The following is a 27,705-nucleotide window of genomic DNA, read 5'->3' as shown; positions in this document are numbered from 1 at the left end:
AGTATCCTATCAGCCCCCTGACACTTTTCCACCACGACACCTCCCACCCCCTCAGCAACACTCATCATTGCTGAGGGGGGAAAACTGAGTAAGGGGACCCCCGAAAGCTGCTGCTCTATTCTGCTGCTCTAGTCCCAGTGTCTGGCGCTCATGAATGAACACATACTCCCTTGTGCTCATACGGTGAAACCCAACTACAACCCAGGAACCAGGGCTCTTGCATTCCTGGCCGACTCCAACATGGAAAAGCCAGCAGTTCACTCAGACTTCTATCTAGGAAAGTGGCGGAGAAGCCGCCCTTGATCTGACAGCTCTTTGCAGTGCTGCCTGTCACAACTGTGGGAGTCTCCAAGGGGCTCTGATTGTAACAAAATGGCAGCGGCCTCTCCCGTGTACCACACGCAAGCTGAAACAAAAAAATGCCCTGGCCCACACCTGGCTTTTTAAACATAACCCAGGTTTTGACTGGCAACGCACCACCATTTCCAACAATACTGATCCGCCAATGCCCACAGCCTTCAGTCTGATGTGTGCGATAAAGCAGCACCACACTCCTATCCCACGAGCCCGAAATGGAAAAATCAGCTTCTTAACACCACAAATAACAAAATCAAACATTTCCTCCCCCAGCGTGGAGACCAGATTCTCCCGGAAAGAAAACGACACAGTCAAGGTATAAAAGGGCATGTACATTTTTCTGAACAGTTCCCAAAAGCAGTTATGTTATGATTCTGTTTTTTGGTTCTGGGTGTTTTCTACCATTCTCCAGGACCGAAAAAAATCAGCGCAGGGCCCAATGCACTTGATGAACATTGCCCTCAGACTCCGCGGCAACATTTGCTGTGCAATGGAAAAAAAAGACTAAATAGGAAAAGCACTGGACTGAGAATTTAAGGCCCCTGGGCAGAAGGCGACAGCTGAAAGTCATTAACATTTTGTTCATATCCACAAACATAAAAACAAAGCAACAAATTGCAAGTCTTTAATGAGTTGAAAACCTTGTTTTCGGCCTGGTTTGAAGCCGGGTGGAAAGAGCTTTTGTCGACAGTACTCAAGATTAAATCTGGGACAGGTTCCCAGCAGAACTCAACCCCCAATTGTTTTTGTTTTTCCCTCTTTTGTCAACCAGTCGACAGAAACGTTCCGAGGCGAAACGCCGCTTAATCTTGGCGAAAGGCAGACAGGCGGGAGGGTGGGGCTAAGAGAGGAGACAGGAAGTGAAGGTCCATTTCCGCAGCAGAGCGCAGATGGAGGAGAAGGAGACGTGGAAGAAACACAGAGAGATCACACGAACACACACGCGCGTTCGCTCACTCAGCGGCTCCTCGTCTCCGAGGGAGGCTTTGGTCAGGCAGGCTGGCTGGAAGATTCATTATGAACCCAGTCTGCCGGGACGGGTGGCGAGAGGAGTGGGGCCTTTCTTTTTGGTTTTGGTGGGGGGGAGGGGGCAGGGAGGGGGCCGCTGCCCCTCATATGAAGACGAGCCACCACAGGGTTAGCGCCAGGACCACCAGGCAGGACACCACGAAGGGGAGCCGGCGGTTCTGGAGGGCCAGGGCGGGGTAGAGCTGGCAGGGCTTGGCGCGCTTGGCCTCCTCGGGGATGGCGATCGAAACCTTTCGGGACGGCTCCCCGGCGCGCTGAGGCCCCGGCGGAGGCGCCCCCTCCACCCCGATCTCCTCTTCTTCCTGTACTAACAGAGGACGTCCCTTCGGCTGTATGGCGTGACAGAAGACCAAGAAAGACAGAGAGTGATGAACGTGTGGGAGAGGTGGAATGCCAAGAGTGATACACCAGGAATGAGGGGGGGGGGGGAGGAGGTCAGGGAGGTGGGGTGTGCAAAGGAGACGAGGGGGCACGATTCTGGGGTGAACTGGGGCAGCTTCTCTAATTCAAACTCTCCCTCTTGTTTCAAAGCAGCTTCTCCTCCCCCATCAAACATCTAAAACCAAACGAGGAGTACCCTTCCTCCTGGGGTTTTGTGTAATCTATGAAACCATTTGAAAATCATACAATTTTCCACGTCCTAGTGGATCTTACACTCATATAATTTCACATATCCCAGGTCAATCATCGTTTTAAAGGAAATTGTTCTCGCAGTATCAGCAAATGTCTTACTTGTTGTAGATTTTACACCGTTTCATCAGTTTTCTGTTAAGTTGGATCCCACTGAACAAGTCCAGCAATAATACTTTAAGTGTCCAGAACTGTGTAGTGGGGCACACACTAGGTCTGCACTGTGCTGCTAGCAGCAGGGAGACCCCACTGGGAAATCATTCCAGACAGAGAGCGACACGGAGAGCCGGGTCTGGCGAAGGCAGCGGAGAGAGAAATTATGGAAAAGGTCAACGTGACAACGTTGCTGTCACGAGGTTTGGGAAGGGTGGTGTATGGGCTGGCTCGCATCTGATCCCTACAGATCCCTACAAAACCCTATGAATCCCTACGAATGCAATGGACATCCATCCCCCTGGCCTGCTATGGCAGTGGGATGCATGGTGAGAAGGGTATCCTGGCTTAGTCCTGGTCCGCAGTCTGTGAATTCAAGCTGACCAACACACATTGGCACAGCAAAGCCAAACTACAGAAAACGCTGGCACCCGATCAGTGATCGGGTTTTTAGTCATCCGACTGAAAGGAATGCTTTTACTGAAATTGCTTTCACTTCACTAGAAGTGAATGGCTCAGGACCTTTACAGCACCTGCAAGACTTGTAAAACCTACCAGTCTGACTCAGCCAACCCACTGTTTGTGCACCAGATTTCCACAATCAGGAATCACCGATACGCTGATATCTTGCCTGGTTGTGTCCTTATACTCAGCAGTCTTGGTGTGGAACTATGCAGGCTCTTCCAAGGGAATGCTCAAGCCTCTTTGCTCGGGTGTGGGCTGTGCAGTTCTTTAGAGTGCTACCATTCATGCAGCGAAGCTGTGGAAGTGGAGCTCTCCCTCCAGCTTCGGGCTGAGGGTTTCAGGCAGAAGATTAAGTACAGTCAGGCAAGACAGCAGGCGTTGTGATCATTTGGATCCACGCTAGCAAAGCAGGCCCATGTAAACATTTTCAATCGAAGAGCTTTCCAATCAGGCTATACCTTAATCAAGGCAGTTGGACAACATTTTTTAAGGATTTTTCAAGTGGAGAAAAGTTTTTTTTTAAACTTTACCGACGTTAAGATGTACAGTATGAAGACATTTCCAGATGTTTGATCTTTTAGCTTCCAGATTTAGCCAAGAAATAAGAATAACGTGCTCATGCAGGACGTACTACCCTGTGCTCTCCAAGAGCAGTGGAGCTGCAGGTTGAGGTAGGGGAGCAATGTGAGCCCTACAGTACAGACTTCCTCAGTCTCTGGATTCTGCAGAATCATTTAAGATCAGCGGGAGAATGCATCAATCCCTAGAGCTGTGCAGGGGGAAGACGACCCTGCTCTGAATGGTTTGACTTCTCCTAGTCACACTGCTGATCCTAACTCTAGAGTTCGGGCCTGGCCACGGTCATCAGACCTTCCGCGCTAGGACAGGAAGAACTGGGTGCGCAGCTGGTTCAGGCGGATGAAGTGATTCGGGTCGCTGTGATGCCGCGAGGTGGCGTCTTTGCACACCCCTGAAGTGGGGGATGAAGACGAAGGGGGAGGGGTGTTGGGACACTGAGCACTGGAATAGGACTTGGAAAGAAGAAGGGAAGAGAAGAGGAGGGAATATCAAACCGGTCAATGAAGAGGAGGATAATGAGAAGGGAAAATGTGGAGGGGAGAAGACACAACGACATGGAGAAGAAGAGGGGTCAGTTATTCCTTGGACTGTGTTCGCCGTTGTCTGCTGTTTTCTTTCTTTTTTTCCTTGCATAAATAAAGGAGTGGTTATACAGAGTCATGCAGCTTTGCTCCATACACAGCCATGCGTACAAGCGAGTGTCCCAAGCGGAGAAGGAGCCATTCTTGGGTGGTGGGAGAGGAGGAAAAGCAAAGGAAGGAGAAGAGAATGGGGAAAGGCAGAAGGGGAGGCCTTGTGAATCAGGACATTGATGACGCCAGCAGGGTGCAACTCAGCGTTCAATGGGCCATTAGCTGTTTGGGCCATAGCCATAGCGCCTGTGTCATATCGGGTTTTTTTTAAGCCTATTTTTTGCAGTTCTGCATTAAAAGCGCCAAGTCAGAGTAACTTTACCTCAGAGTCGCCACCAACCGTTCTCTCAGTGGGTGGGCAAGGGGGTGCCTTCACCTGTGCACGCGCACACACACACGCACACACATTTTAAGTAGAGCGACAGATAGAGAAAAACACATGAGACAGACACAAGAGGCAGCAGATCAAGTTCAGAGCACGGGGAAAAAAGAAGTCTCCAAAGTGTAAAGACTAGTACTGCCAGAGAAGGACAGACAGTGAGGGATGAGTTAAATGCAGAGGTCACTGCTGTTTTCCTGCACTGCTCAAGGCATTTGTCACATGCTATAATCAAACCAATAAAAAATTCACTTACATTACAGGTTAATCAAACAGTCTGCAGGTCTCATGTTGCATGTATGCATGTTAAACATGTACAGACCACAGTGCAAATTAACATCCCAAACTGAAACAGCCCGAAACCTTCTTCATCCTAAAATCCCTCTTCTAGCTGTATGATCCTGGCTGTGGTTCACCCCACAGAGCCAGCGCCTGCCCACAATTATCCCTGCGGGCCGTGTGAGGGACTGATCTGACTAGTCTTCAGCGAACCAGCACGAAGGGTCTCCCTGTGCTCTTATGTTCCCTCCACATCGAAACAACTGAGCTGACCCCGGGCCTGCGTGGAGGACGGACAGGGGCACCCGGTGCTGGCAGGTTGGATCAGAACCCCGGCCACTCATCTCGGCGTGTTCCCTCCCCTCGCGCAGCACCAGAGGCGCGTCTGGGTCACAAGCACAGACACAGCCCTGAAAATGGCTCGCTGTCGGTGGTAGGGCTGGGCAGTCTGCACCAGTGCCTCCATGCACTATTCATCACTTGATTACCTGATGGCATACTTACACATTAAAAAGGTGTGTATATACTGTATACAGTATGAACACCTTTTCTTATGATATAACCATTAGAGCAGTTTGGCAGAGCAGCTGTGTGATCGTCCATATGGGAGCTAAGACTACATTTGCATAATATAATCTTACTTATTCTATGCATCTTGAGGTTGTGACAAACTGCTTCTGTCTTATCAGCCATAACTTCCTGTGTTTTTTTCAAAATAGCCCAATTCATCACTTGATCAGGTAAAAACTGAAGTAGAAGTAACTGAACTGAAGTAGTCCCAAGGTTTCCTAACGCACAACTAAAGAACAGCCTGTAACTTTAACACAGTCTAGTGGAGGATGCAGCATTGCACAGGTGCAGCACATGAAGACCTCTGCTTCGCTGGGCAGTTTCTGAACCTCAGCCTCTGACGCCACTCAGTGGCCAGACTGGTTCACTGTACGCTAGCACAGTAAAGGAACAGGGATAGTTCTGTGGATTTCTCTCTAGTCTTCTAGCACACATGTATTTCAAGTGGCTTGCCATGCAAATAAAGGTGACCGTGCCACCTACGCATTAAAGAAAAAAAAATCTTTATCTGTTTCACTCACTGCTGAGTGAGAGACTCAATCCCAAGAGTGTCAGTTGTTTACCAGCTGTAAAATATTTTGCGCATGTTACGGATAACAAAAGATGTAAGCCCGTTTTTCAACTAACCCTAAGAACCGTATTGTGCTTCATGAGACTCTGTTATTCTTGGTTAACTGTTATTCTCCTGCACCTCCCCTAAATGTCCTCCCAAAACACTGCACATGTTAGAAAGGGGTAAGAGTGCTCATTTTTCTGTGGTAGTTTTTACTTATGTTGGATTCTAGCCTAGAGTTTTAAGGAGAAAAGGCTCTTGCTTGGACTGCAGGTACAGTACAGCTCTGAGACTCAGATGTTGCCAGACTCTGCCTTGGCCACGTCACCGACCGACCGCCCCGGCGCCAGTCTTGGTCACGTCACTGACTGACCGTGCTGGTCAATTGGCTGAGGATGGCCAACGTGAAGCTGGGACACAACTCGCTGGGTGCCAGCAGGTGAGAGATTCACCAACCCTCCAACTGGAAGAGTGGAGATAAATGACTTTGCAGATGGATGCACAGGAAAAGCATTTCTGCGGGTTACAATTATTCCCATGGGAGTCTTAAAGCAATCTCATCATCTTAAAGCAAGCGATGATTCCAAAGTCCGTGTGCGTATAATCAAAAATGATGGGGAGATTCCAAAATTTTAAAAAGAAGAACGTGTTCTGTTACCGACCCATGGTCTAACAGCAGTGAAACATTTCTGGTAAGGACAAGAGAAAAATCTTGCAAGGAAGATTTACTACAAAACTGAGATTAACACTGGCTGGCAGTGATTTAACACTTTTTTGAAGCATATCGTGGGCCACTCAAACAGGTGCACTCCAACAGCAGGTGAACCAAACAGAGTTGCCTATCAACGTGGGTGTTTTGTACCAATACAATGAGACAAGCTCTAATTACTTCATACATGCAACAGGAGATAAACACTGAGGCCTACTAATGATCAATCAGGACTGATGGTCCAGACATGTCAAGAGCACTTTGGTGATCACTTTAATGAGCTTTAGGGTTCTTCGCTCCAGATCAAAACCTACTTGTGTATTCCCAATGACACTGTAGACTGCAAAAGGATTTTCAAACTGTTCCTATCATTGGTGCAAAACACAAGGCAGAGAATGTCATAATACACTTGACACAGCGTATCTCAAATTCTTCTCTCTATACAGCAGTTTTAAATGAGACGTGTGATGATGTGATCACGTTTATTTGCCTGCCTGTAGCAACGTTCCCGGCGGAGGCGCGAGACGCAGGACTCACCCCGTCGGAGCCCGGCTGCGCCTGCCCGTTGATGCCGAGCGCGCGGAAGGGCGAGTGTGTGGACAGCCTCTTCTCCCACTCGCTGGGCCGCGGCTCAGGCACGGACTCCATGAAGTTCCGCTTCAGCTCGCTGATGCTGGCGTGGTGACGCATGATCTCGTCCTGCGTCTTGTCCAGGTCCTGCCGAGGGGCAGGGCGGGCCGGGGACGGGGGCACAGTTCGGGACAGGACAGGTCAGAGAGAAGAGAAGGAGGAGGGACAGGAGGGGAGGAGGACAGGACAGGACAGAGAGAGAAGGAGAAGAGACAGGAGGGGAAGAGGACAGGACAGGACAGAGAGAGAAGGAGAAGAGACAGGAGGGGATGAGGACAGGACAGAGAGAGAAGGAGAAGAGACAGGAGGGGAAGAGGACAGGACAGAGAGAGAAGGCGGAGAGGAGGACAGGACAAGGCAGGATAGATTCAGGAAAGGAGAACGGGACAGAGAGAAGAGAAGAAGGGGAGACAGGTGGGGAAGAGGACGAAACATCGGGACAAGTTGGACAGGTTCAGGAAAAGAGAAAAAATGGAGAAAGAGAGAAAAAAGATGGAACAGAATGGCAGAGGCAGGTTTCACAGATGTCAGGACAGAGAGAGGAAGGGGAGGAGTTGTGACAAACGAAGAGAAAAAATGACAAGGAAGTTTAATGCCACAGGCCATAAGACACTGTAATACATACACTGGGCAGCACTGCAGCAACCTTGAATTCCCTTTCCCTTCAAAACCAATGAGGACTGTGTGCAACAGTCTTAAGGCTAAAACAAATGATGAGACTGACCTTTCAAAACAACATCAAAATGTGAGGCACGAGATCTAAAGGGTCTTGGCTTAAATCCCATGCTCCTTTAAAACTACATTAACTTTTTTAGACCAAGGATGGCTCAAGGCACTTTAAAAGATTATGCACATCACTAAACATGTTTCAATGCTCTTCCACTTTCAACCTTTTACTGTGGATTCTGCTGCTAGAAAACACATTTTTCGTCTCCTAGACCTGCCTGCACAATTATCATTAGGATTTGATTAACGTGACAGGAATTTATGAATTTTAGGAATTTCACTAAAACAAGGTGTTTACACATAGCTTTAAGATTCTCTTCAGTTTTTTAAGAGAATTCTGTAGCATAACATTTAAAATAAATAACAGTCTTGATTATACTTGAGCTGGGATTCTTAGAGGAAATTAAATGTAACCATAAACATTTTTGAATAAAAAGGGATATTTCAACAAACATAACTCTTGTAAACAAAGCAGGACTTATATTGCATACTAACACTAGTAAAATGGTCACCTTTTATCTCTTTTTTAATTAATTTACATGACAGAATCAGAGTTCTTAACATTTGAAATATTACTGAATATTCTTGAGATTCTGTCTTGCAATGTCAAGTCTGACAGGTTTCTTAATCTGGAGTGAAATACAAGATTCACAACAGCCTGTGAAAGTACTCCCATTAGTTGGTACCGCTAGTGCTAACACTTCTTTAAAAAAGAGAGATGAAAATCCAACTGATCACTGTGAACGCACAGCAGATCTCGACTTATATCTGGTGTGAACATTATGACTAAAAAAAAAAGACAGCACTGACAGAAATGGATTAAAAATGGATATTCTATCAAAGCTGCAGGGATTCCAGACCATGTGCATCATCCTGTAAAGGTGACTTCTGTCCCAATAACTCTGCATGGGAAATGCACCATGTGAATCAGAAAGCTGAGGACTGAGACTGAGCTCCTGCCATTCTCAGTCTGTGATAACCCGCAATCTAATCCACACTGACATACAAATAATTGTTTTCATGGGTCACGATCAAGCTCTTGCTCTCAAGTTATCTGTACAGGTTATCCGACTGATAGTGGCCATTACTGTGTCCACAATCACATGGGCAATGTGGAGCTGATGCGCTCTTGCCTATGACAGAAATTTAGCCCTGCACATCCCTAGTTGTCTTTTAGGATCTAATGGCTTTGTGGCATCACAGGCTTAACCTGGACACTGACTCACTGTCCTACATACCTTCAGCTATCATCAGTAGGTTTTTTTTAACAGTTGGGACCATTTTATTAGTGTTTCACCAGCTGTGCATTGAAGCAGAAAACAGAAACTCTCCTGTATAGTTGATGTGAGGTCTTTAGGAGGAGCTTGGATACTGGATACATGTGGGCCTGCATTAGAGAGATACTGCTCACCAGCAACAGCCATACATTTCTAATGGCTACTGTGGCTTGTAACACCCATATAAAGTAGCCCCATAGCTGGGAATTTGACATTGCACTTATCTCACCGATGGAGACCTCAAACCTTCTGTGCAACAGGAGTCTTGGGTTCTAATCTAGCAAAAGCGCTGGCACGCGCAACAGTGACTTAAGAAGGAAAAGACATAGTAACAAGAGAGCAAGCAGGTAGTTTTCTAAGTCGGCGGTCGACGGATGTGACGTGATGTGATGGAGAGGCTCTGATTGGTGGCCAACGGTCATGTGATGGGAGTGGGCCGAGGCTCTGTGATGGCTGCAGCAGCTGTATCGTCAGCACTGGACAATTCATGAGCCGATGCAGAAATATATGACTGGGAGAATCGCTTTAGCACAACAGCGTCCTTAAGAGAGCTACCCTGTCGAAGTGCCTTTTCTCTTGAAGCCTCTGAGGGGAAGAATCTCGTTTTATCAAAGCGCCACCTGGATTTTGCTATCTGACCCTACTGTATGTCTGAAACCTCCTCTGTCTCCTCCCTGGCCCGTTTCATTCCCCTGGGTATCGCTGTGTAATGCATGGGTTGTGATGCCAAGAATGTTTTTTTTTCCCCCCAAGTGTAATTACATTAAAAACTTCTTCTTTGCAATCAAACCAATTTGGCTCACGTTCAAGTTTCTTAAGTGAATTGGAGGCCAACTGTTTGCCAAGAAGGCCGAGACCATCAAACCTGAGGGTTCACGCTGTCCTCTGAACAAACAGAGCCATGCAAAGCATGCTAAAAGGTCCAGTTCGGAGCAGGATCCAATCTGTTTCTGCACCTTGGTTCAAAATCAGTACACAGAGCAACAATTTGTCATTGTTGTCATCGCTGATGACAGGCAGTTCCATTAATCTTCGGACAAGACAGAAACAGTAAGGAAAGGAGTCCAAGGGGACACAGTTCTGGAAGAGAAGGTGAAGGTAGGGAAGTTTTTTTTTGGGGGGGGGGGTGTGAAAGCTGTTGTCAAGTGATTTAGAAAAATCAGTAATTGGTTCAGTTCCATTTAAGAAATGACTGAGTGCAAGCCAGTGCCAGATAATGCAGGTTGAATTGAAAACAACTTTTTTTTTTACATAAAAATATAAGATGCAGCAGCTAATTCTCAAAAGCCTTTGGATCAAATTCAAGTCAGTGCTCTTGAATCCAGGTTAGGGGAAAACCTTTTTGCCCAATCCCACATTTCACTGTAGAGGTGCTGTTACAAGGCGCTAAGACCCCAATCATATATTTTGCAACAAGCAGTTAAAAGTGAACTAGGCGAATCTAACGGGACTTCAAGGCTAGAATTTAAAATGAAGAAGAAAAATGAAAAAGGCGAAAGCTTAAAAGGGTAATGCAAAGCTAAAATGTGCGCATGAAATAAAAAAAAAATGCTGAAAAGCAATGTTTGTGAAAAAAAGCCTGTTGAACATCAGGTCATGCAGTGCATGCAACAGCAAAAAACAGCCGCGGAGCAAAAACAAACAAAAACTTCTTGTGACAAGCAGCTTCAGAGTTCATACCAACCTCCAACATTAAATTGCTATGTCTGATATATATAGTTTCACCCTCAATTTTCTTTGCTCTTTTCTGTGAAAAATGAAGAAAAAAGGGGGAAAGAAAAGAAAAAAAAAAGCACATTTGTTTTTGAATGTTGTTCTTGTGGCACTGATAAAAAGGCTGCAACTGAAATGGCAGTTAATGCCATAACAATGACCAGAATAACGATGGCAACAGCAACAAAACAAAACCAAATGCGACTTCAGCGGAGCCATGGGAGGTGTGTGAGAGCAGACCGCGCATCCGCAAGGTCACATGCCGAGAGCCGCGGTCGCTCTCGTGAGGGGCTGGTGGAGGTGTTTCGGGGTCAGGGGTCAGGGGTCAGGGGGTAGACAGGGTTTGGCAAGACTGGTGATCACGAGCAGTGAGGAGTGGAATGGCCCAAGTTAAAAGAGACAGCACGCTGTTGTTTCCACAGACATGACAGAGCTCTTGGAAAAATCTGTCGTTGTCTAGCCTGCAGAGTAAACGACAAATGCAGCAAAGCAAAACTCTCTTAAGGGTGTTTTCACAAAAGTGCATCTATAATCAAATGTGCTTTAATGTCTCAGTCCATTTCAGGACGAAGATCTGATTTTTGCAAACTAAATTGAAGAAATGTGTGTTTTTGTCTTAAAGCTGAGGACAGATCTGAACGCACTTACTTCTAGCACTCAAAAGACAAATCCCAAATGAAGGGATACTCTGTAGTAGAAACAGTGGTAGAGCACAGAAATATAGTCTGCGGTTATTGAAAAGGTCTCTTCATCTGTTAATGATCATGTTGGGATCATTTATATTCCTTCCATTCAATAACCACTTTATCCAATGCAGGGCTGTGGGGGAGCCGGAGCCTATCCGAGCAAGCAATGGGCACAAGGCAGGATTCACCCTAGCAGGGACGCCTGTCCATTGCAGGGCGCACACACAGACAACCAAGAGCCAATCTTCCGAGAAGCCAATTATCTACTAGTAAGTCTTTGGACTGTGGGAGGAAGCCAGAGCACCTGAAGGAAGCCCATGCAAACACAGAGAAAATCCACGCCGACACCACCCTGGGCCTGGAACGAAACTCAGGGCCCCAGCACTGCGAGGCAGCAATGCTAATCACTGTGCCACCTCAATTTACATGACCAATTCAAACAGTTAACACTGCTGTTTTTAAACAAAAACATGGCAGCTTTGCGTCTTGAGGTTTCAAAGTCCCTTCATTCATCTCTTAGTCCTGCAGCTGATGTAGGAATCCGCCCGGATGAAAACACAGCCGGGTTCAGGTCGGTAGGGGAGGCACGGACTTGCCAACGGACACAGGCTGAATGCTTCTTGAGGAGCACATCCACGAATGACCGCATGTCCGAGACCCAGAAACCATTTCGCTACGCTAGGCTGTTTTGTCTCTTTACATTCAGCTGAAAAATTCAGCCTGATATTTGAACTCATATTTTGAATAATGCAGGAGGAGGGCAAAGAGTACAAACGGGAAAAAACTACTAAGGGCCCCGCGTGTGTCTAATAATTGTAAAAAGAGCAAAAGCGCCTTGAAAACGAGAAGTGGACCGGGCACGGCATTCACAAACTGTTTCAGGCAGCACAGAGATACACAGCTGGTCTTCCTTGTGCTCAGCAGGTTTCAGAACTCCCAGATGGAGAACTATCTTGGGGGGGTGTCTAAAGGAAACCCCTGTGGCTAGCCAGAAGGTAGGGCAACCCTCTTTCTGCAAGGACAAGTCCTTTCGGTTGCAACTAGTCACTCTTGTCCGTGCCTTTTTCACTGGGTCAAACTGGTTGAAGTGACGTTTGGGATGATTTTTTAAATGAAAAATCAATATGCTGATAAAACTCTCTCGTCTGTCTCTTGCTTCCACCATCAATCACCTCTGTAATGTCTGAAAGGATTGGGGGAGTTTGAAGTTGACGCTGTCTGCATGCAGTCAACAAATTGACCCAGTTCCTTATTTCACTCGCAGTCACGCCTCCTAGCAGACTGAGAGGCTGACTCTCTTTCTGCGGGTGCACGTACGCGCCGAAAGATCCCAAACACAACCTGCAAAACCACAAAGCAAGCAGGTTCGAAATGACCCATGCAGCACATAACACACTGAACACTCAGCACACAAGACCATCCTGGTCTGGTGAGTTTCTCTGCCCTGAGCCTGGAGTCTGACAGACAGGGCAGCACAGAACAGGTCAGTTCTCTGCTGTCTCTGTACATCCTGCTGACAGAAGCTCATGGCCCAGGGAACAGGAGCATTTTCTCAGAGGTCTAATGAAAAGCAGCTCACAGTCTCTTTTAAGCAAAACGATGGGAGGGTAGGGAGGCAGGGTTGGGGGTGAAGACTACCGCTAGGGGGATGCGTGGGGGGGGTGGGGGTGGTGGAGGTTTGGGAGAATGGTTGTGATCTAACCTTCCGCATTCGCACCAGCTCCTCGTCCGCCACCGGAGGGCGCTGTTTCCCCGCAGAGGGAAAGAAAGGCAGGTAGGTTAGTACCGCTCTGCTCTCTTTAACAGGTGTATAGAAATGTCGATTGGCTTTTAATATCTTTTCTCGGGCTCTGGACACAAACCTGAGCTTTCTCGCCATTACTGGCGGTGACTGCTGGGCCTTCTCTCCTCTCCCTCCCCACCTGTATCAGCACAGAAACAGGTCAGACGCTCGGGGGAGGTGGGGCCTATTGCTGCTCCAGCTACCGCAGCGTGACTTACCTGGGGGGCACTGCATGGGCGCGGCGGCAGTGAAACAGCCATCGCGCAGCTCTACAGGGACAACAGACCCTACTCCAGGAGAAGCATTTCTAATCACTCATTAACAAACCTTAAAACGGAGTAAACGTCACTCCGTAGGACCCACTTTAGAGACTTCAGAACATCCTTTCAAAGATATACTTGCAATGACAGATAACCCAATCAAGGAACATACGTACTCCTTCACATTTAACTGCTTTTCTGTCATTTTGGATCCAAAAAATAAATCGAACAGGTTCATTTCTGACACACACTCACATTACATAACGGGGCTTGTTTAGAGTGATATGCATATGCATTTATTGGATTTCCAATCAGTACAGTCTTGAATGAAAAATCTAGAATGTAAATCGGAATGTATCAGAAATAGTGGAACAGCAAAGTGAATTTAACCCTTTACAAGCAACGCAGAAACATGCAAACGTTGCTCATACCTTTGATTCTACCAGGTTCTAAGGCTGTTCAGTTCTATAATCTATTGTTTGATTCTACATGCAAATTCAATTGCATCAATCTTTCAACATCCTTCCAGCACGCATCACATCATCTACTGCACATAATTGTCCACTAACGGAATGGGAAAGGAAACAGAACGAGCCCTTCTACTTGAATTCGGTTGAACTCGCTCAGATTCGTACTTCAGAAATTGCATCCTAAAGCCTTTCCCCACCTAATTCCCCCTACCCACCCATCTCCACACATGTACTGGGCTAACAAACGTAGGCACTGTGCATCGCTGCAAAGAAATCTAGCAACCGCCTTGTTGATCAGCTATTACACTGTAACAGATTACCTCTACTATAAAATGCGATACTGTGAAATGCACAACAGCTTGTCTTCCACTGTAATGCATGGTACCGTTATTACTGCACTGCTGTTCAATGAACTACCATTACGGCACTGCAGTACCTGTGGCTACGCTGTATTCCACTGCATTAGACAGCACTTTCAAAGGGAGTACTCTGCACAGTATGGACGGCGGTGTGCTGTAATCTGACATTCCCTGTCCCTCCATGGCCGATCAGAGCTGTACCTTGACTTCCTGTGTGGGCTCCGGTCTGGAGGGCTCGGAGGCCGGGGCCTCAGACTTCACCTCCGCCGTCCTCTGCTCCTCCTTGGGAGGCTGGGGCGCGGCAGGGGGAAGCTCCCGCTGGTCAGCCGGGGGGGCGGCCGAGGCAGGAGCCGGCAGGCTGGGCTCCCCTCCCCGGGGCACAGGGGAGATGACCGGGGCACTGACCGGGCGCGTGCTCTTATCAGGGGTTGGCACCACCGCTGTTGGGGGAGAAAGGAGGGGGGGGGTGGAGACCAGAGATTAAAACTGCCCAACTGTACTAACAGGGCAAGAAGAGAGATTACCCTCCGAGCCGGAACCCCGTGTCCCTGTTTTGAGCCACTCTGCCTGACGCACAACGTCCTGCCACATTAAAACCAACAGTCCAAAAAAAAAGGATCAACCAGCTTTACCACAACACTTCTAATCCATGTCAGAAATACCACAACAGCCCTGTGAGGCAGCTTGGCTCAGGCCTGAGCTGCTGCTGTGTTGGTGTCTGCTCCGTTCTATGCTCAGTGTTATCTCCTGTACACATTACCTTTAGGTCAAAGCTGCTCCTTTAAAACAAAAGCATCATACAGCACCACCATATTATATGTAGTCAACAATGAGGGGCGAACACTTTGAAATTGTTTTAATTTGCTCATTGATTAACATGGCATCTTTTTCTGTGCAATCTACAGGCCTTTCACTGTATAACACCCATCACACACATAGCTGTTTTAACCCTGCATCGCACACTGTAAAATATATGGTCAGTACATGGACAACATGAATAACCCCAACAATGTTTTTTTTTTTGTGCAACACAGATCCTTTTAAGAAATTCAGAAAAATTGTTTTTTCTTCTCCACCATATTGGCGGAATGCATACAACAGAGGGTTAATTATAAACTCCGGAAAGAAGAAAACAAACCTACTGGCATCCAAGCGACAAATCGACATCTACTGTGGTTAAGAGCGTTAACGAGCAATGATACCAACAACAAAAATGAAGATTGCACCGATACGGGTGTGCAGCACACACGGAAAGAGACAGAAGACAGACACCGCACCACCCTCTAGGCGAGCGGAGCACAGAGGAGTCCAAAAGCACGTTCTGACGGGTTGCAGCGAAGGGAGCTGTGGTGCAACAGGAGTTTATGGGCAGCAGGTGGCAGCACCACACGGGCAGCGCTGGGTGGGTGGGTGTGTGTGTGTGGGGGGGGGGTACCTGGGGAACTGGGGGTGGTGTCCAGCAGCACAAACCAGTCATCCTGCCACTCTCGCGCTGATGCGGCCGTGGGACGAGGCTGGGCAACACTGCCCCCCGCTGGAGAGAGTGGGAACACGTCAGAACGAGTGACCCACCAGGTCACGGCTGCTGGGCTGGAGAGGAGGGCAGCTCGCGTCTCGTGAGAGACGACACTTTGCTCTCTTTAAGCAGCAAACAGTCCTTGGGCACAGGCCACATGCCAGCACTTCTACACCTGCCTGCACAGGCTGGGGTCGTAGCTAACGCAGCTCTTCTGCAGAAACAAACGGGCACCAGCGGAGATGCAGAAGCGGCCTCCAGGCTGCAAGAGTCCACAAGCTCGAAGGAGCAAACTTCTCGAGAGGTAAACGCACAGCAAAGCTAATGGAACTTGTCTTCCGTCTTGTTCGGCGACACCGCCGATACCGTCTTTAAAAAGCAGGTGGAAGCCGCTGCACAGCATGTGGAAGGTTTTTGTTAAAAAGGAATGCCGAGTTCGGTCTCAAAAGCAGAAACGGTTTGGAACTGCGGCCCCAGTGCGCGCTGGGATGGCTGTGCTCTGCGAAGCTGCAGGAGCAGGGGGTACCTGGGGGCTCAGGCGTGTGCTGGGAAGCTGCGCGGTCCAGCAACACAAACCAGTCGTCTTCCTTCTCCTCCTGATCCACCGCTGGCTTCGGCGGGGCTGGGGTAGCTTCTCCGGCGGCTGGAGAGACGGGGACACGTTAAAGCAGCGCGCCCTTCAGCCTGGATCCTTCCAGACTCTTGTTCACGCTCTCAAACCCCAGTGCGTCCGTCTCGGCCTGCACCTGTCCTGCTGTCACTATGGCAGTGTCCAGCAGGTGGCAGCACAGCCAGTCTGTGATTCTATGCTGTGTGTGGCAGACAACGAGGAAGCCCCAAAAAAGCTCAACTTTCACTTTTTCCATTAACCTGTGTTATATTTCTGGCATCCTACCCAAGAAAAATTCTTTGAAAACATTATTATTCCAGCAGAGTTGGTTAAGAAGTTTCTTAGCGTCTGTGGCATTGTTGCACGCTCTTCTCGAAACGCAAGAGCTGGATGAAACGCAGGACCTTTCGAGAGGCGTTTTACGACAAACTGGGCTTCTTCTTGTTTGAGTGGCAGGCTGGGTATTCTGTGCGAGAGGGCAGGAGGTGTGGAGAGGAGATGCTAGCGCCAATCCTCCTGCCCTCGCTGTGCTGTTGGCTTCAGCGCCGTCTCCTGGCCACGGCGGAGATGGGGGACACGTTACAACAGCAGGCTGATGGCTAGGAGGGTTGTGTACAGGCTACTCCCTGAGATCACCGCACTACAGCAGCTTGAAGGAGAAAACGTCATGCGAGGTACAGTAAATGCACAGTATAGCTAATGCAACTTGTCTTTTACCCTCTTCAGCAACACTGCTGATATTGATGTAGCACAATCCGGCTACATCGCAGGGCTGTGAAGCACGAGCTCCCTACTGAAGACCCATAGCAGACGCTGTGCAATCTCACACAGCCTCACGACGCCAAATGCGAGAGAAATGGGACACAAGTATTTAAAAACCCATGTCAGAAAAGCCTTACTCCCTTTCACGCTGTTCTTTCTGCTTCCAGAGGCCCAAACACACTATCCAGTTGGGGTTTCTAATATTCTGGCCAGGGAGTTTATGACAAGGAGTATGTTCATGCTGGAAGTGCCTTAAAGGCCCCCCCCCAAACCCAAACCATCTGCAGCAGTCACATGGTGAACAGTGCTACGTCAGGAACCCAGCCTCGAGTCCGGCTTTAAACGAAGACAAACGTAGTGACGCAGACAGGCGAGCGAGAGAGAACGGAGCCGAGCTGTGATCACCAGCTCCACAGAAAGCGCAGTGACGCTGACCAAGAGGCCTGTGGGAGCGGTCAGGCAGGAGCAGGACAGAGCTGGGCTGGGTGTGGGGGACTGGGAGAGCATCACACAACCTGCAATGGACTCTTTTACCATCGAGCCCCAAACAAACTGGGGGTCCCCTCTGCAGAGAGTGCTCCATCTCAGATGGGGAAGGAAGCCAAAGATAAAGCACACTCTCAACTCTCAAAGGGCAAGATAGCCACACCTTTCCTCAGAAAGTGCCAGATGAATGCCATAGTAAAGCTAACGATAGAAGTTTTCATTATGCTTGCCACTTACAGCACAATTATAAAAGCCTCTTTTTGCATAAGAGATCCATCTACTAAAAATCTCATTTCTGAACACTCCAGACCTAGGAGTAGAATACATCTCGGTCATCTGGGGTCTGTTCTTTATTAGACTGTATAAAAGCAGATTTGCTTCCTCATCTATTTCTTGGCCAGAGAGAGCACATTTTACATTTCACATAACCCCATCCAGAGCCTGCGGCAGATCCATCAGTCAGCAGAGTGCAGAGGGGAGAAAGGAGCTGGACAAGTGGTCAGTTCAGGTCGGCAACGGGATAGCCTCAGGTGTGTTCAGCCATCCAGCTCAACAGACATCTCACTGGGCTGCAACACATTTTCAGCCTCAACTTCAAGGAAACAATACCATTGGAAGCCGCACTCATTAAGTTCCAAAAGCTGACAAGCACACTGTAGGCATTTCAAAAGCTTTTGCACACATTCTGCTAAGAACTCTGCTCTTCTGCTGAGCCTCCCTGTAGCTCTTACCCAACACGCTCGTGAGGATTTGAGCCTAACAAATGAAGCAATTATTCTGAGCCTCAGGAGCCCTTCTGTGTACCTGACCTTCTGTGTACCACATAGCACACAGACACATCTGGCATGGCACAGAGGAACTCAGCCCAGCTCCCCGACACCACCTTAGACCAGCCAGGAGCTCAGAGTACTGCACACTGCACACACCATCCGGAGCTCAGATGAAAAAATCTTTAGTGAGAGAGGTGGCAGTGATAAATGAGCTTACAAACCAACGTGGAGCTGGGAGTTACATCTACCACAGCTGAGCAGCGCCACAACAGCACAGGTTTCACGAGAGCTCTCAACACTAGTCATTACCTCTGACGAGAACTTATTCAACGGCAAAATACATGGCTCTGGTGCAACATGCCCTTCGGTTTTTCAGGGAGGATAGAGAAGCAAAGCTGTAGGCAAGGAAATTAACAAAATCCTTTTCAGTTACAGCTGTCAAGACGCCTGTGAGCATTACAGAAGTGGTTTAACTCAGACTGGTGCCAGCAGCAGAATGGCAAGCGTAGGAGACAGTGCTGGCCACACCCGGCCAGGTGGGAGTTGAGGAGAGGGGCTGTGGATAGCTGTGCAGTGGCCAGTGGTGGGATTGCAACACAAGCGAGAGGAAGCGGGAGGAGGAGTGGGAGGGACAGTCTGTACTCTGCAAAGCAGGAGAGAGTACCTGAGGGCTCGGGATTGAGCTGTGATTGGTTAGGATCCATCAGAACAAACCAATCATCTTCCTCCTTCCGCTCTTCTACTGGATTCAGCTCCGCATGAGGAGACTTACCTCCAGCTGGAGAGATGGGAACACATTAGCATAGGAGGCACAATGGGAGGTGTGGTCGTAACAGGCTTACCAATGAGACACAGAGTGCACTGCTCCTAGATTGTCTGTCCAAGTCCAGGAAGCCAACAAATATTTGGGAATTTAGGGTGGACATCAAGGATCCAGGATGCGGCACAAGATGAACTGGTGACTGCAGGCTGTTTTGGGTTACGAGTCAGACCGCGGTTTTGTACCTCTCAGAGATGGATCTTGCTGAAAAGGCTTCTCTGTGCATGTTCTACGGGCATCTCTGTTAGAAACCAAGAGCTCACAGCTCCAAGCAGATCCATCATGCTTCACACACACATATACAGGTCACTGACTTTCTTCCACTGCTTCGATAAAGTGGATGTGGAGCCCTAGTGGGCCCCTCGAAATGCTCCTAACATCTCGTGGCTTTTGTGTGGGATGCAGAGGTACACAAGGGAGTTGGAAGTGAGAACACACAGGCAAAAATAAACAAGGCAGATGCGCAATCAAACCTCTGCTTGAAAATGGCGAAAATAATGACATATATACATCTATCACTCTATCACCAAACCTGGTTGAGCCATTCACTGCTAACCTCGCTTTCTTGAAGTTCGGTTTATGCATTTTCTAGTATGTATTATAATCTCCTCTCTTAACGCAGACCAAAACCCTTTCAGTAACGTCTCGAGCTGTCTTGGCACTAGAGGCAGAGGAGATGTTATGTTGCGGCCTTGTGAGACAGGGCATCAGCACTTAAGAACGCTGATGTTCCAGCATCCTCTCCCTCAGGGAGCCAGGAGGGCGGGGGGGGGTGGGGGGGGTCACGCCAGCCCGTCAGTCCGCACCCACCTCCGTCCAGGCTCCGAGACGCCCGCTTGCTGGCCGTGCGCTGGAACTGCGGGGCCGGTCTGTCGATCATGGAGCTGGCCTGGCGCGTCTGGGCCTGCGTCCGCCCACTGTAGCGGAACTTGGAGCCCAGGGCCAGGAATCTCCGCGGAGTGGTGGCTTCTGTGGAGGTGAGCCTGTGAACCACAGACAGCACGTCAATCAAGCCCTTTCATTTTCCAATGCCAACCTTGTGAGCAGTAATCACCTCTACTGTAAGTGCTTGGCATTAACCATCTGTTTTCATGCTTTTTCCCCACATTTCTTTGGAATGGAAGAGCCAAAGATGCCCATCCCTGGTCCATGTTTATTTGGGCATATGTGGCTTTTAAATTTCTTTCACGTGCCAATATTTTTTTCAACAGCAAAGTCATTAAAGCATTTGACGGTTAATTACTACTGGAATACTTTTGGTGTATCATAGCTCTACAAAGGCAAGAACGCCCAGCTCCTGCCCCCGGACAACACAGGAGACAGCCACTGCCCTCTAGTGACTGCAATGTGTCAGGTCTCACCTGAAGAAGGTGTGGTGCTCCACACAGACCTTCCACAGCTTCTTGGCAGCTCTGTAGTTTGGCAGCTTGAATCCAATGGTGCTCTCATACTGCTCTTGCTGCGACACAAGACACAGATGGAAAGAACACACAACAGGAGTTGCCTGCTTCTTCATTGTCAACCATAAAAGGACACGTATCTCGACCATGCTAACATTTGTACTTGTTTAAGGGCCACGGGAAACAAAATTCTATTCTATTCCAAGTGGAAATAATAATGACAAAAACTACAGCTGGAGCACAAGAACATGTTTTGATTAAGGCACAGATTACCTGCTCGCGCCTGGGAATGAAACGTGGAATACAGTGATGGTCACAGGTCAGAACAAGAAACAAATAAGCCCCTCTGGCACCAAGCAGTTCCGGTGCTGGAACAAGGCCTAGGCTGGGGCAGAAAGACGCAGGCAGCAGGTGTGCCATCAGACGCCCGACGGGGTCGTACCTCTGAGGGGCGGATCTTGATGAAGAAGCTGCTGCGCTTGTAGGAGATCTTGAGGACCTTGGGCCAGGGGAACCTGTTGATCCGCAGCTTGTCCTTGTAGACCAGCAGGCCACTGGAGCACACCCCCAGCGTGATGTCCACACCCTCCAGATCCTGAACACAAGCACACAGGACAGCGGTGTGGAGAACTGGTTAGGCTTCTGGACTTGTAACCAGAGGGTTGCGAGTCCAAACTCCACCAGCTGCTGTACACAGAACAAGGTGCTTCACCTGAACAACTCCGGTAACACACTCAGCTGCATACATGGGTGCAAACGTCCGTCGCTTTGGACAGAAGCCTCAGCCAAATGAATTAGCGATGAATTAACACAGAAGCGCAGGACCTGCAGTTTGATGGCAAATCTGCCATTTTGTAAACATCTGCCTGCATCTTCTTCTTTTTAAATAAGACGTACAGATAATGCCTTTTGAAAAGTGACCGCAGTCAAGATGCAACAGCTCTGCATTCTAATTTGCTCCACCATGTCTTTACACAGCTCTCACTGTTTTTTCACACGTTTCAATTTGAGGGCATCTCTTTTATAAAGACATGAGCACATGTCCAGTTTGGACCTATAGTCCAATATAGCTATATATACCTACAGGAGAATCCTAAAGCCCTTGATATGAGGAGGATGTCATTCTGTGCCAGCAGCAGCAAACTTTGATTTTCCTCAATTATCATTTTATTGCATCACGTTATTTAAAAAGTAAACTGAGAAAACCTAACAGGTCAATCAGAGAATGCTGGGAAGCCTGTCGCCTGCCATACTTGTAGTTTCAAAGGATCGCCACTAGGTGGCACCTTCTGCCAACCTTTTGTCTAATCCTAGGCCTGATACAAACCAATTGACCTAATTTTGTGTGTTAGATCTATGTCCTTCAGGACTTTTTTCTGGAGTTACAAGAATATAATTGTTCTGTTTCAGGGGAAAAAAAACAGATTCTGCCTATACAGAACAGGATCTAAAAGCTTTTCTCTAGAACTCAGAGTTACACTTTAATTAAGATTTATCTACCTGTATCTATGTATGTTTTTCTAATGAAGGGATAGAACACAAGCCTTGATGTTGTGTTACTCATGGAACTGTCAAACACTGCTTGATTACAATTGGTTACTTCTAAACAAATCTGCTTTAAAAATGAATTCACAATCGAAGACGTATAGCTCCAAGGCTTATGACACCGAACCCGTTGTAAACAGTACTCTTTATACAAGTAGCTCAAGTGATCAATGAGGGCATGCTTCATAAAGGGTGAAAATAACCATCCATTATCCTGTCACTTATCTTCGACAATGATATGGAAATCCCTGTGATGACACACATCAGAGCTACAAGGCAGGTCCTGAAAGGCTTAAAGTCTTAGCTTTGTGGCAATGGCTGCAAGGAAAAATCTCCTTCTGGCCCTTGAAATATTTACCATGCTGAGTTTGTCATAAATGTTCCTGACCTGCTTACATCTCAGTGTTTTACAATCTCTTGCCCCATCCAGTGTTTCCTGTGACATGCTGAATCAAGTTCTGTTTCCTTAGTGGACAGAAAAGGGTTTCCTGCAACTCACAATTGGCAACCCACTGAAGCTCAGCAGGTGTGAGCCTGGTCAGTACCTGGATGGGAGACTCCTGGGAAAACTAAGGTTGCTACTGGAAGAGATGTTAGTGGGGCCAGTAGGGGGTGCTCACACTGCAGTCTATGTGGGTCCTCGCCAAATTTCCCATTGGCCCTTACCAATTGTGGCCTCCTAATAATCCTCACCTATGAACTGGCTTCATTACTCTGTTCTCCTCCCCACTGATAGCTGATGTGTGGTGAGCATTCTGGTGCACTATGGCTGTCGTTGCATCATCCAGGTGGATGCTGCACATTGGTGGTGGTGGAGGGGAGTCCCCATTACCTGTAGAGTGCATTGAGTGGAGTGTCCAGAAAAGCGCTACATAAGTGTAAGCAATTATTATTACTATTACCGAAGCAGACAATCTGCAGGCTAAATGAAAATGTTAGTGCTGTGGTCACCCTGCCTGCCTGCCTTCTTGCCCAGGTTTTTAACAGGTGTAGTCTGCCACTTTTCATAAAACACCCCCCCTCTCCTCATCTCACCTTGGCCTGGTGCAGGTCCACACCATACATGGACAGCTTTTTGGCATTCTCCAGGAACATCATGTCCGCCTGGGCAGGACTCATGGACCTGCAGGCAGACAGAAACAGTGCTGTCGGTGATTGGGGCCAAGAACAACAGGTGGGACTGACCAGCAGGCAAAATTCTTAACAGAGACAGAAACAGCACCATGCCCACCCGATCCGCATATTCCTTTTGTTCCAAGTGCTTTCTTCTTGCACATCCTCTCACATGTGTTCAAATGTTTTTTTTTTGCTGTCATTCCTGCTAAGATGGCTACTTGATTGGCTTCAGGACAATTGGAGGCTGAACAGTTCCTGTGAGAACTTCCTGAGGGAGAGGAAGTGACCCGGGGGAAGTGCATCAGTGTAACACCACCGTGCTTTGCTCAACAAGCAAAAAAGCGGCACAATGTGAAAGGGATTTGGTTTGATTTGGGCAGGTCTTTCAGAAGCTTGAAAATGAACCAACAAGTACTGTAAGTCACCATGGCAAACAACGCAGACAGAAACATCAGCAGTGACGCACATCCTCCACGAAGAAGGTATGTGCAAAAACAGAAAGAGTAAAGAGCACAAAACGGCCTTTATTAAGAGGATGCACCACTGCTGCCACAACAACCCATGAGCTGCAGTCTAATTGATTAACTAAAAAAAAAGGTGGTCCATCATTCGTCCACTACATAGCATAGGAGGGAGGGGAAGACCAGTTAACACAGAGAGGGGTCCTCTGGTTTGTTATAAATAGCTGCAGCACAGTATTAAGCTCTTCCAGGCATGCAGCTTGGGTACACTGCATACTGATGGCCCTAATTAACTTTACATCAATTACCAGTGGTGCCTGGAAGAGGCTCTGAACTTTTCCCCTTAATCTACTTACATTGCCTGAAAGGAGATGTGAAGCAGTTAAAGACATATAAATATCTGAACTCTAGGCTGATACTCTCAGCAGTTGGTTCTCCCCAGTTAAGCTTGGTCACGGATCTACAACCTCATTAACACTGGCTCTGAAATACAACAACAGCTCATTTCATACCTGCCTTTATGTCATTATGTCATACCTGCCTGGGCAGGGGCACATGGAGGTGGATAGGTTAACCTTTAAAGATTGTGGAGAATATATTGTATAAATATGGAAAAACTCATCATTTTAAATCAAAATTCTTTTTGATAGGCACAAAGCACATTCTCAGCCGGGACGTGATCTTTTGAATCCCTGGAGAACTCTCAGGGCAGCTACAGCGCTCAGCCTTAGACTGCAATGATTTCACTCTTACCCAGAGATGAAAACGCGCGTCTCCAAGACGTTTCTGGCAAAAACGTTACGAGCTGCTCCTCAGGGTTAACGCTTCAAATCTCCAGCTAACGTCTTGGCTAGTACCAAGCAGAAAATGCAGTACAGTTGAGGACAAATGTTTTCCTTCTAAGGCTGTATCCTTTTGCATGACCAGAACTGCAAATAAGCATTTTTGCCCCATCCCTTCAAAATTAGATTTATGGAGCATGTCAATTAAGCAGACAGTAGCACAGGCAACTCAGAACAGCAACACATTCCATAGACTTCCTCCGTGTACCAGAAGGAGGGTTACAGGTGTGTGTTCGTGGTCTGGCAGCGTCCCAGTTACCTGTATGTGCGGTGAAGCTCCATCACCTTCTCCTCCAGCTCCTTGGTCTGGTTGGGGGCGAGGCGCACCTCGCTGACGTAGTCGGCGCCGTGCAGCTCGGGGTCGTACTCGCCCAGCTCCGACTGCACGGTGTAGGAGCCCAGCAGCGCCAGGGTGACGAAGGAGCAGGGCAGCGTGCCGCTCAGGATGTCCTTCCGGAGCTGCAGGCACAGGTAGTACCTGCAAGGCGAGAGAGGGCCGAGTAAAGTTCCCCTCGAGCTCTCGTCCCGGATTGGGTTTTTTTTCCAAAACACAAGCACGGGCGCAGAACCAGTGGCAGTCAGAGGTTCATCCAAGGCACAGCTCTGTGCCTCTTAAACAAACTGACAGACGTCAGACACCTGCCACACACCCTGTCCCCAGTCGGGGAAGGAGAATGGGACTCTCCTTTCAGGCTTGAGGGCACGTTTCTGCTCAGCGGTGCAATACGGAGATCACAACAGCTCTGTGTGGACTATGTAGGCTTGGCCATTGAAAAAGCAAAGGGCCAGTCTGCCCAGATTCTGGATATCAGGGCAAACAAAGCAAGGTTTGATCACTGAGTGTTTGGACAAACCAGTATTTTTGGTTGCATCAGATCAGAATCTTCTCTCATGCCTAAAGAAGGAGACAGCAAGAGGAACTGCCGCAGGAGAAGGAGAAAGGAGTCTTTTTACCTGGTGATGTCTTCAGTCAGCTGGGCCGGGTCAGGGGGGTAGAACTTGACATTGAAAGTGAAGTCATAGGAAGTACCTGGAAAACCACAGAACCTTACTTCCACTGTGAACAGCAGCCCTCTTATTTCTGCACAAAGCCCTCAAACCACAAGCAAGCACTTACTGCTAAAGGGTAAAGGCACAGACCCAAAGAGACATGTTTTGTCAAAATGGTTTTGTCATGGAAAAGTTATCCCAGCTAGTTGTTTTAACTTGATCAACACTTCCAAGCTAGAGCAACAGATTACAATCTTTCTAGCTGTGCATGAATGCAATTTCAATACACCTGAAAACTAGGACCCACAGGTGAAGACTGTTCATGACTTCAGACACTGATCAAGCGAGTGAAATCTGCACTGCACAATCTTATTGTTCACAATCCTAATGCCTACGCACCTGAAGGCAAAAACATGCCACAGTAACTGCACTTAAAGCCTCAAGGTTTTTCGCAACCCAGAACCAAGAGAAATCTTATGACTAGATTAGATTAACTTTGTTGTCCACTAAATGTGGAAATTTGTCTTCGGTTTCTCCCAATACAGGTAATACAATTAATTAAAATACACAAAAGAAGCACAACGCATTAGACATAATAAGTGCACATTCACAGATAAAATCAAACTGATCATAATGCAACAGGAAATTCATGCTTCTTAAGTACAAGTGAAACGTTTACAAACTGTACTGAGATGCACCCTGCTCTTCCACCTGAACCTTTCATCCAGACTTTTTCAAGAATCTCTTCACAGCTAAAGGCTTAACAGGCCAGAGATCCAGGAAAATACCTCTATATAGTTGTTAACTGACTGAAAAACACTGTAAACCATGTTCCTTGCTGATAAAAGCTGCTAACTTAAGTGAGGAACAGTTAAGTTCTACCAGGCTAAGAGTCTCCCAGGCTGCAGACTGACATATAGCACTTTTTGAAACACTTTTTGTATCCAAAGAGCATTAATGTGTGCACATTACAACATGCAAGGACCAAATTTGAGAAAATGTCCTCCAAAAAATCAAGTAACTCCTAATAAAGTCATCAGAAGCAAAATACTTTTTTATATAAACTGAAAGGGTATAATCTTTAAACATTCTCCAGTAGGTAAACTACGTTTCAGGTGTACATCCCATGTCGGGTTTCACGTTGGTGGAGGAGAGAACAGTGTGTAAAAACAGAACAAGCACAGAAATACGAGTGTTTGAGTGAAAGACTCACCCTGCACCTGCTTCCTGATCTCCTTGGTAACATCCATCCAGGTCTATGAGCACCAGAGAAGAAAAGTAGGATTTAAGACATAAGGCAGAGCACAGACCTGCATGCTCCACATATTTACAACGCTACAGCTGATGACACAAGGCACTGCCTCTCCTTTCTACAGCCAGCCTCACATAAAAAAAACGTACGTGTAAAGATCCTTTCTAAATCTTTAAAAAAATATATTACGAATAATCCGGATTGTCAGTTGTTTAACAGGCTTTTTCAGACCTTTTCAAGAAGAAGAAGAGTTATAAAGTGTTTCATTATTCTGACGGGGTTATTTCGCAATCTTGTTCCTAACATTTGGAACAAAGCCTTCACATTTGGTGCCTTACATCTGGCTGTTCTATTACAACAAATGAAGTGCCATCTGCATACTAAACTCAATGGCCTGAATTATATTTTAGAGCCAAGTCAGATTCACCTGATTTCAAAAGAACACCTCCTCATTAGTTATTTGGAGCCAATAAGTCTATAGAGAACGAAACTGCATTTAAAACCGTATCCAGTACAGGGCCGTTGGGTCTCTGTTCAAAAAGGTTTAACACAGAAATTATGCATGGGTGCCTTTTCACTTTTAATAAGAGTGTGATAGTTTCTTACATTGTTCTTAAATTTAAGCTTCTTTCCATATGTTTCATTACTGGCAATTCCTGATATCTGGAAAAGCTCAGTGTAGTAATTTTTTAACTGCACAACTTTACATTTCGGGGTTTTACGAGAAGAATACATTTAAAGGCATTTCAGAGCCAGTCAGTATGAACAGCTGTGTCCCCGAGACAGAATCAGCGTACTGACTAAGCTCCGTTTAGATTTATGTGTATTCACTGAAAGAGCTGGAGCCATTGCAGGCTTTGAATGAGAGCCTTTAGGAGTCAATTCCTTCATGTTTG

General features: G+C 47.4%; 1 protein-coding gene across 14 annotated transcripts in view; it reads right to left on the bottom strand.

Annotated features, from left to right (window-relative positions):
• epb41a (erythrocyte membrane protein band 4.1a) overlaps nucleotides 1–27,705 on the bottom strand; it is an 81,261-nt gene that overhangs the window by 12,163 nt on the left and 41,393 nt on the right. For 5 of the 14 annotated variants that reach the window (XM_069195505.1, XM_069195503.1, XM_069195509.1 and 2 more), the window contains exons 5-19: nucleotides 26,771–26,813; nucleotides 25,522–25,597; nucleotides 24,827–25,045; nucleotides 23,184–23,271; nucleotides 21,046–21,198; nucleotides 20,565–20,662; nucleotides 20,014–20,186; nucleotides 19,048–19,161; nucleotides 16,282–16,398; nucleotides 15,675–15,773; nucleotides 14,441–14,679; nucleotides 13,230–13,289; nucleotides 13,070–13,111; nucleotides 10,653–10,715; nucleotides 6,873–7,052 (exon numbers count right to left, since the gene is read on the bottom strand). In XM_069195505.1, the coding sequence (XP_069051606.1) occupies nucleotides 6,873–7,052; nucleotides 10,653–10,715; nucleotides 13,070–13,111; nucleotides 13,230–13,289; nucleotides 14,441–14,679; nucleotides 15,675–15,773; nucleotides 16,282–16,398; nucleotides 19,048–19,161; nucleotides 20,014–20,186; nucleotides 20,565–20,662; nucleotides 21,046–21,198; nucleotides 23,184–23,271; nucleotides 24,827–25,045; nucleotides 25,522–25,597; nucleotides 26,771–26,813 (1,764 nt within the window). The remainder of the gene's footprint in view (nucleotides 1–6,872; nucleotides 7,053–10,652; nucleotides 10,716–13,069; nucleotides 13,112–13,229; nucleotides 13,290–14,440; nucleotides 14,680–15,674; nucleotides 15,774–16,281; nucleotides 16,399–19,047; nucleotides 19,162–20,013; nucleotides 20,187–20,564; nucleotides 20,663–21,045; nucleotides 21,199–23,183; nucleotides 23,272–24,826; nucleotides 25,046–25,521; nucleotides 25,598–26,770; nucleotides 26,814–27,705) is intronic. The other 9 variants (XM_015348567.2, XM_069195510.1, XM_015348569.2 and 6 more) reach the window with 7 other exon arrangements.

Source organism: Lepisosteus oculatus, chromosome 11 (assembly GCF_040954835.1).
Source record: "Lepisosteus oculatus isolate fLepOcu1 chromosome 11, fLepOcu1.hap2, whole genome shotgun sequence".
NCBI lineage: Eukaryota > Metazoa > Chordata > Actinopteri > Semionotiformes > Lepisosteidae > Lepisosteus > Lepisosteus oculatus.
Note: the sequence above shows the minus strand (reverse complement) of the source record. Positions and strands in the feature narration are given on the sequence as shown.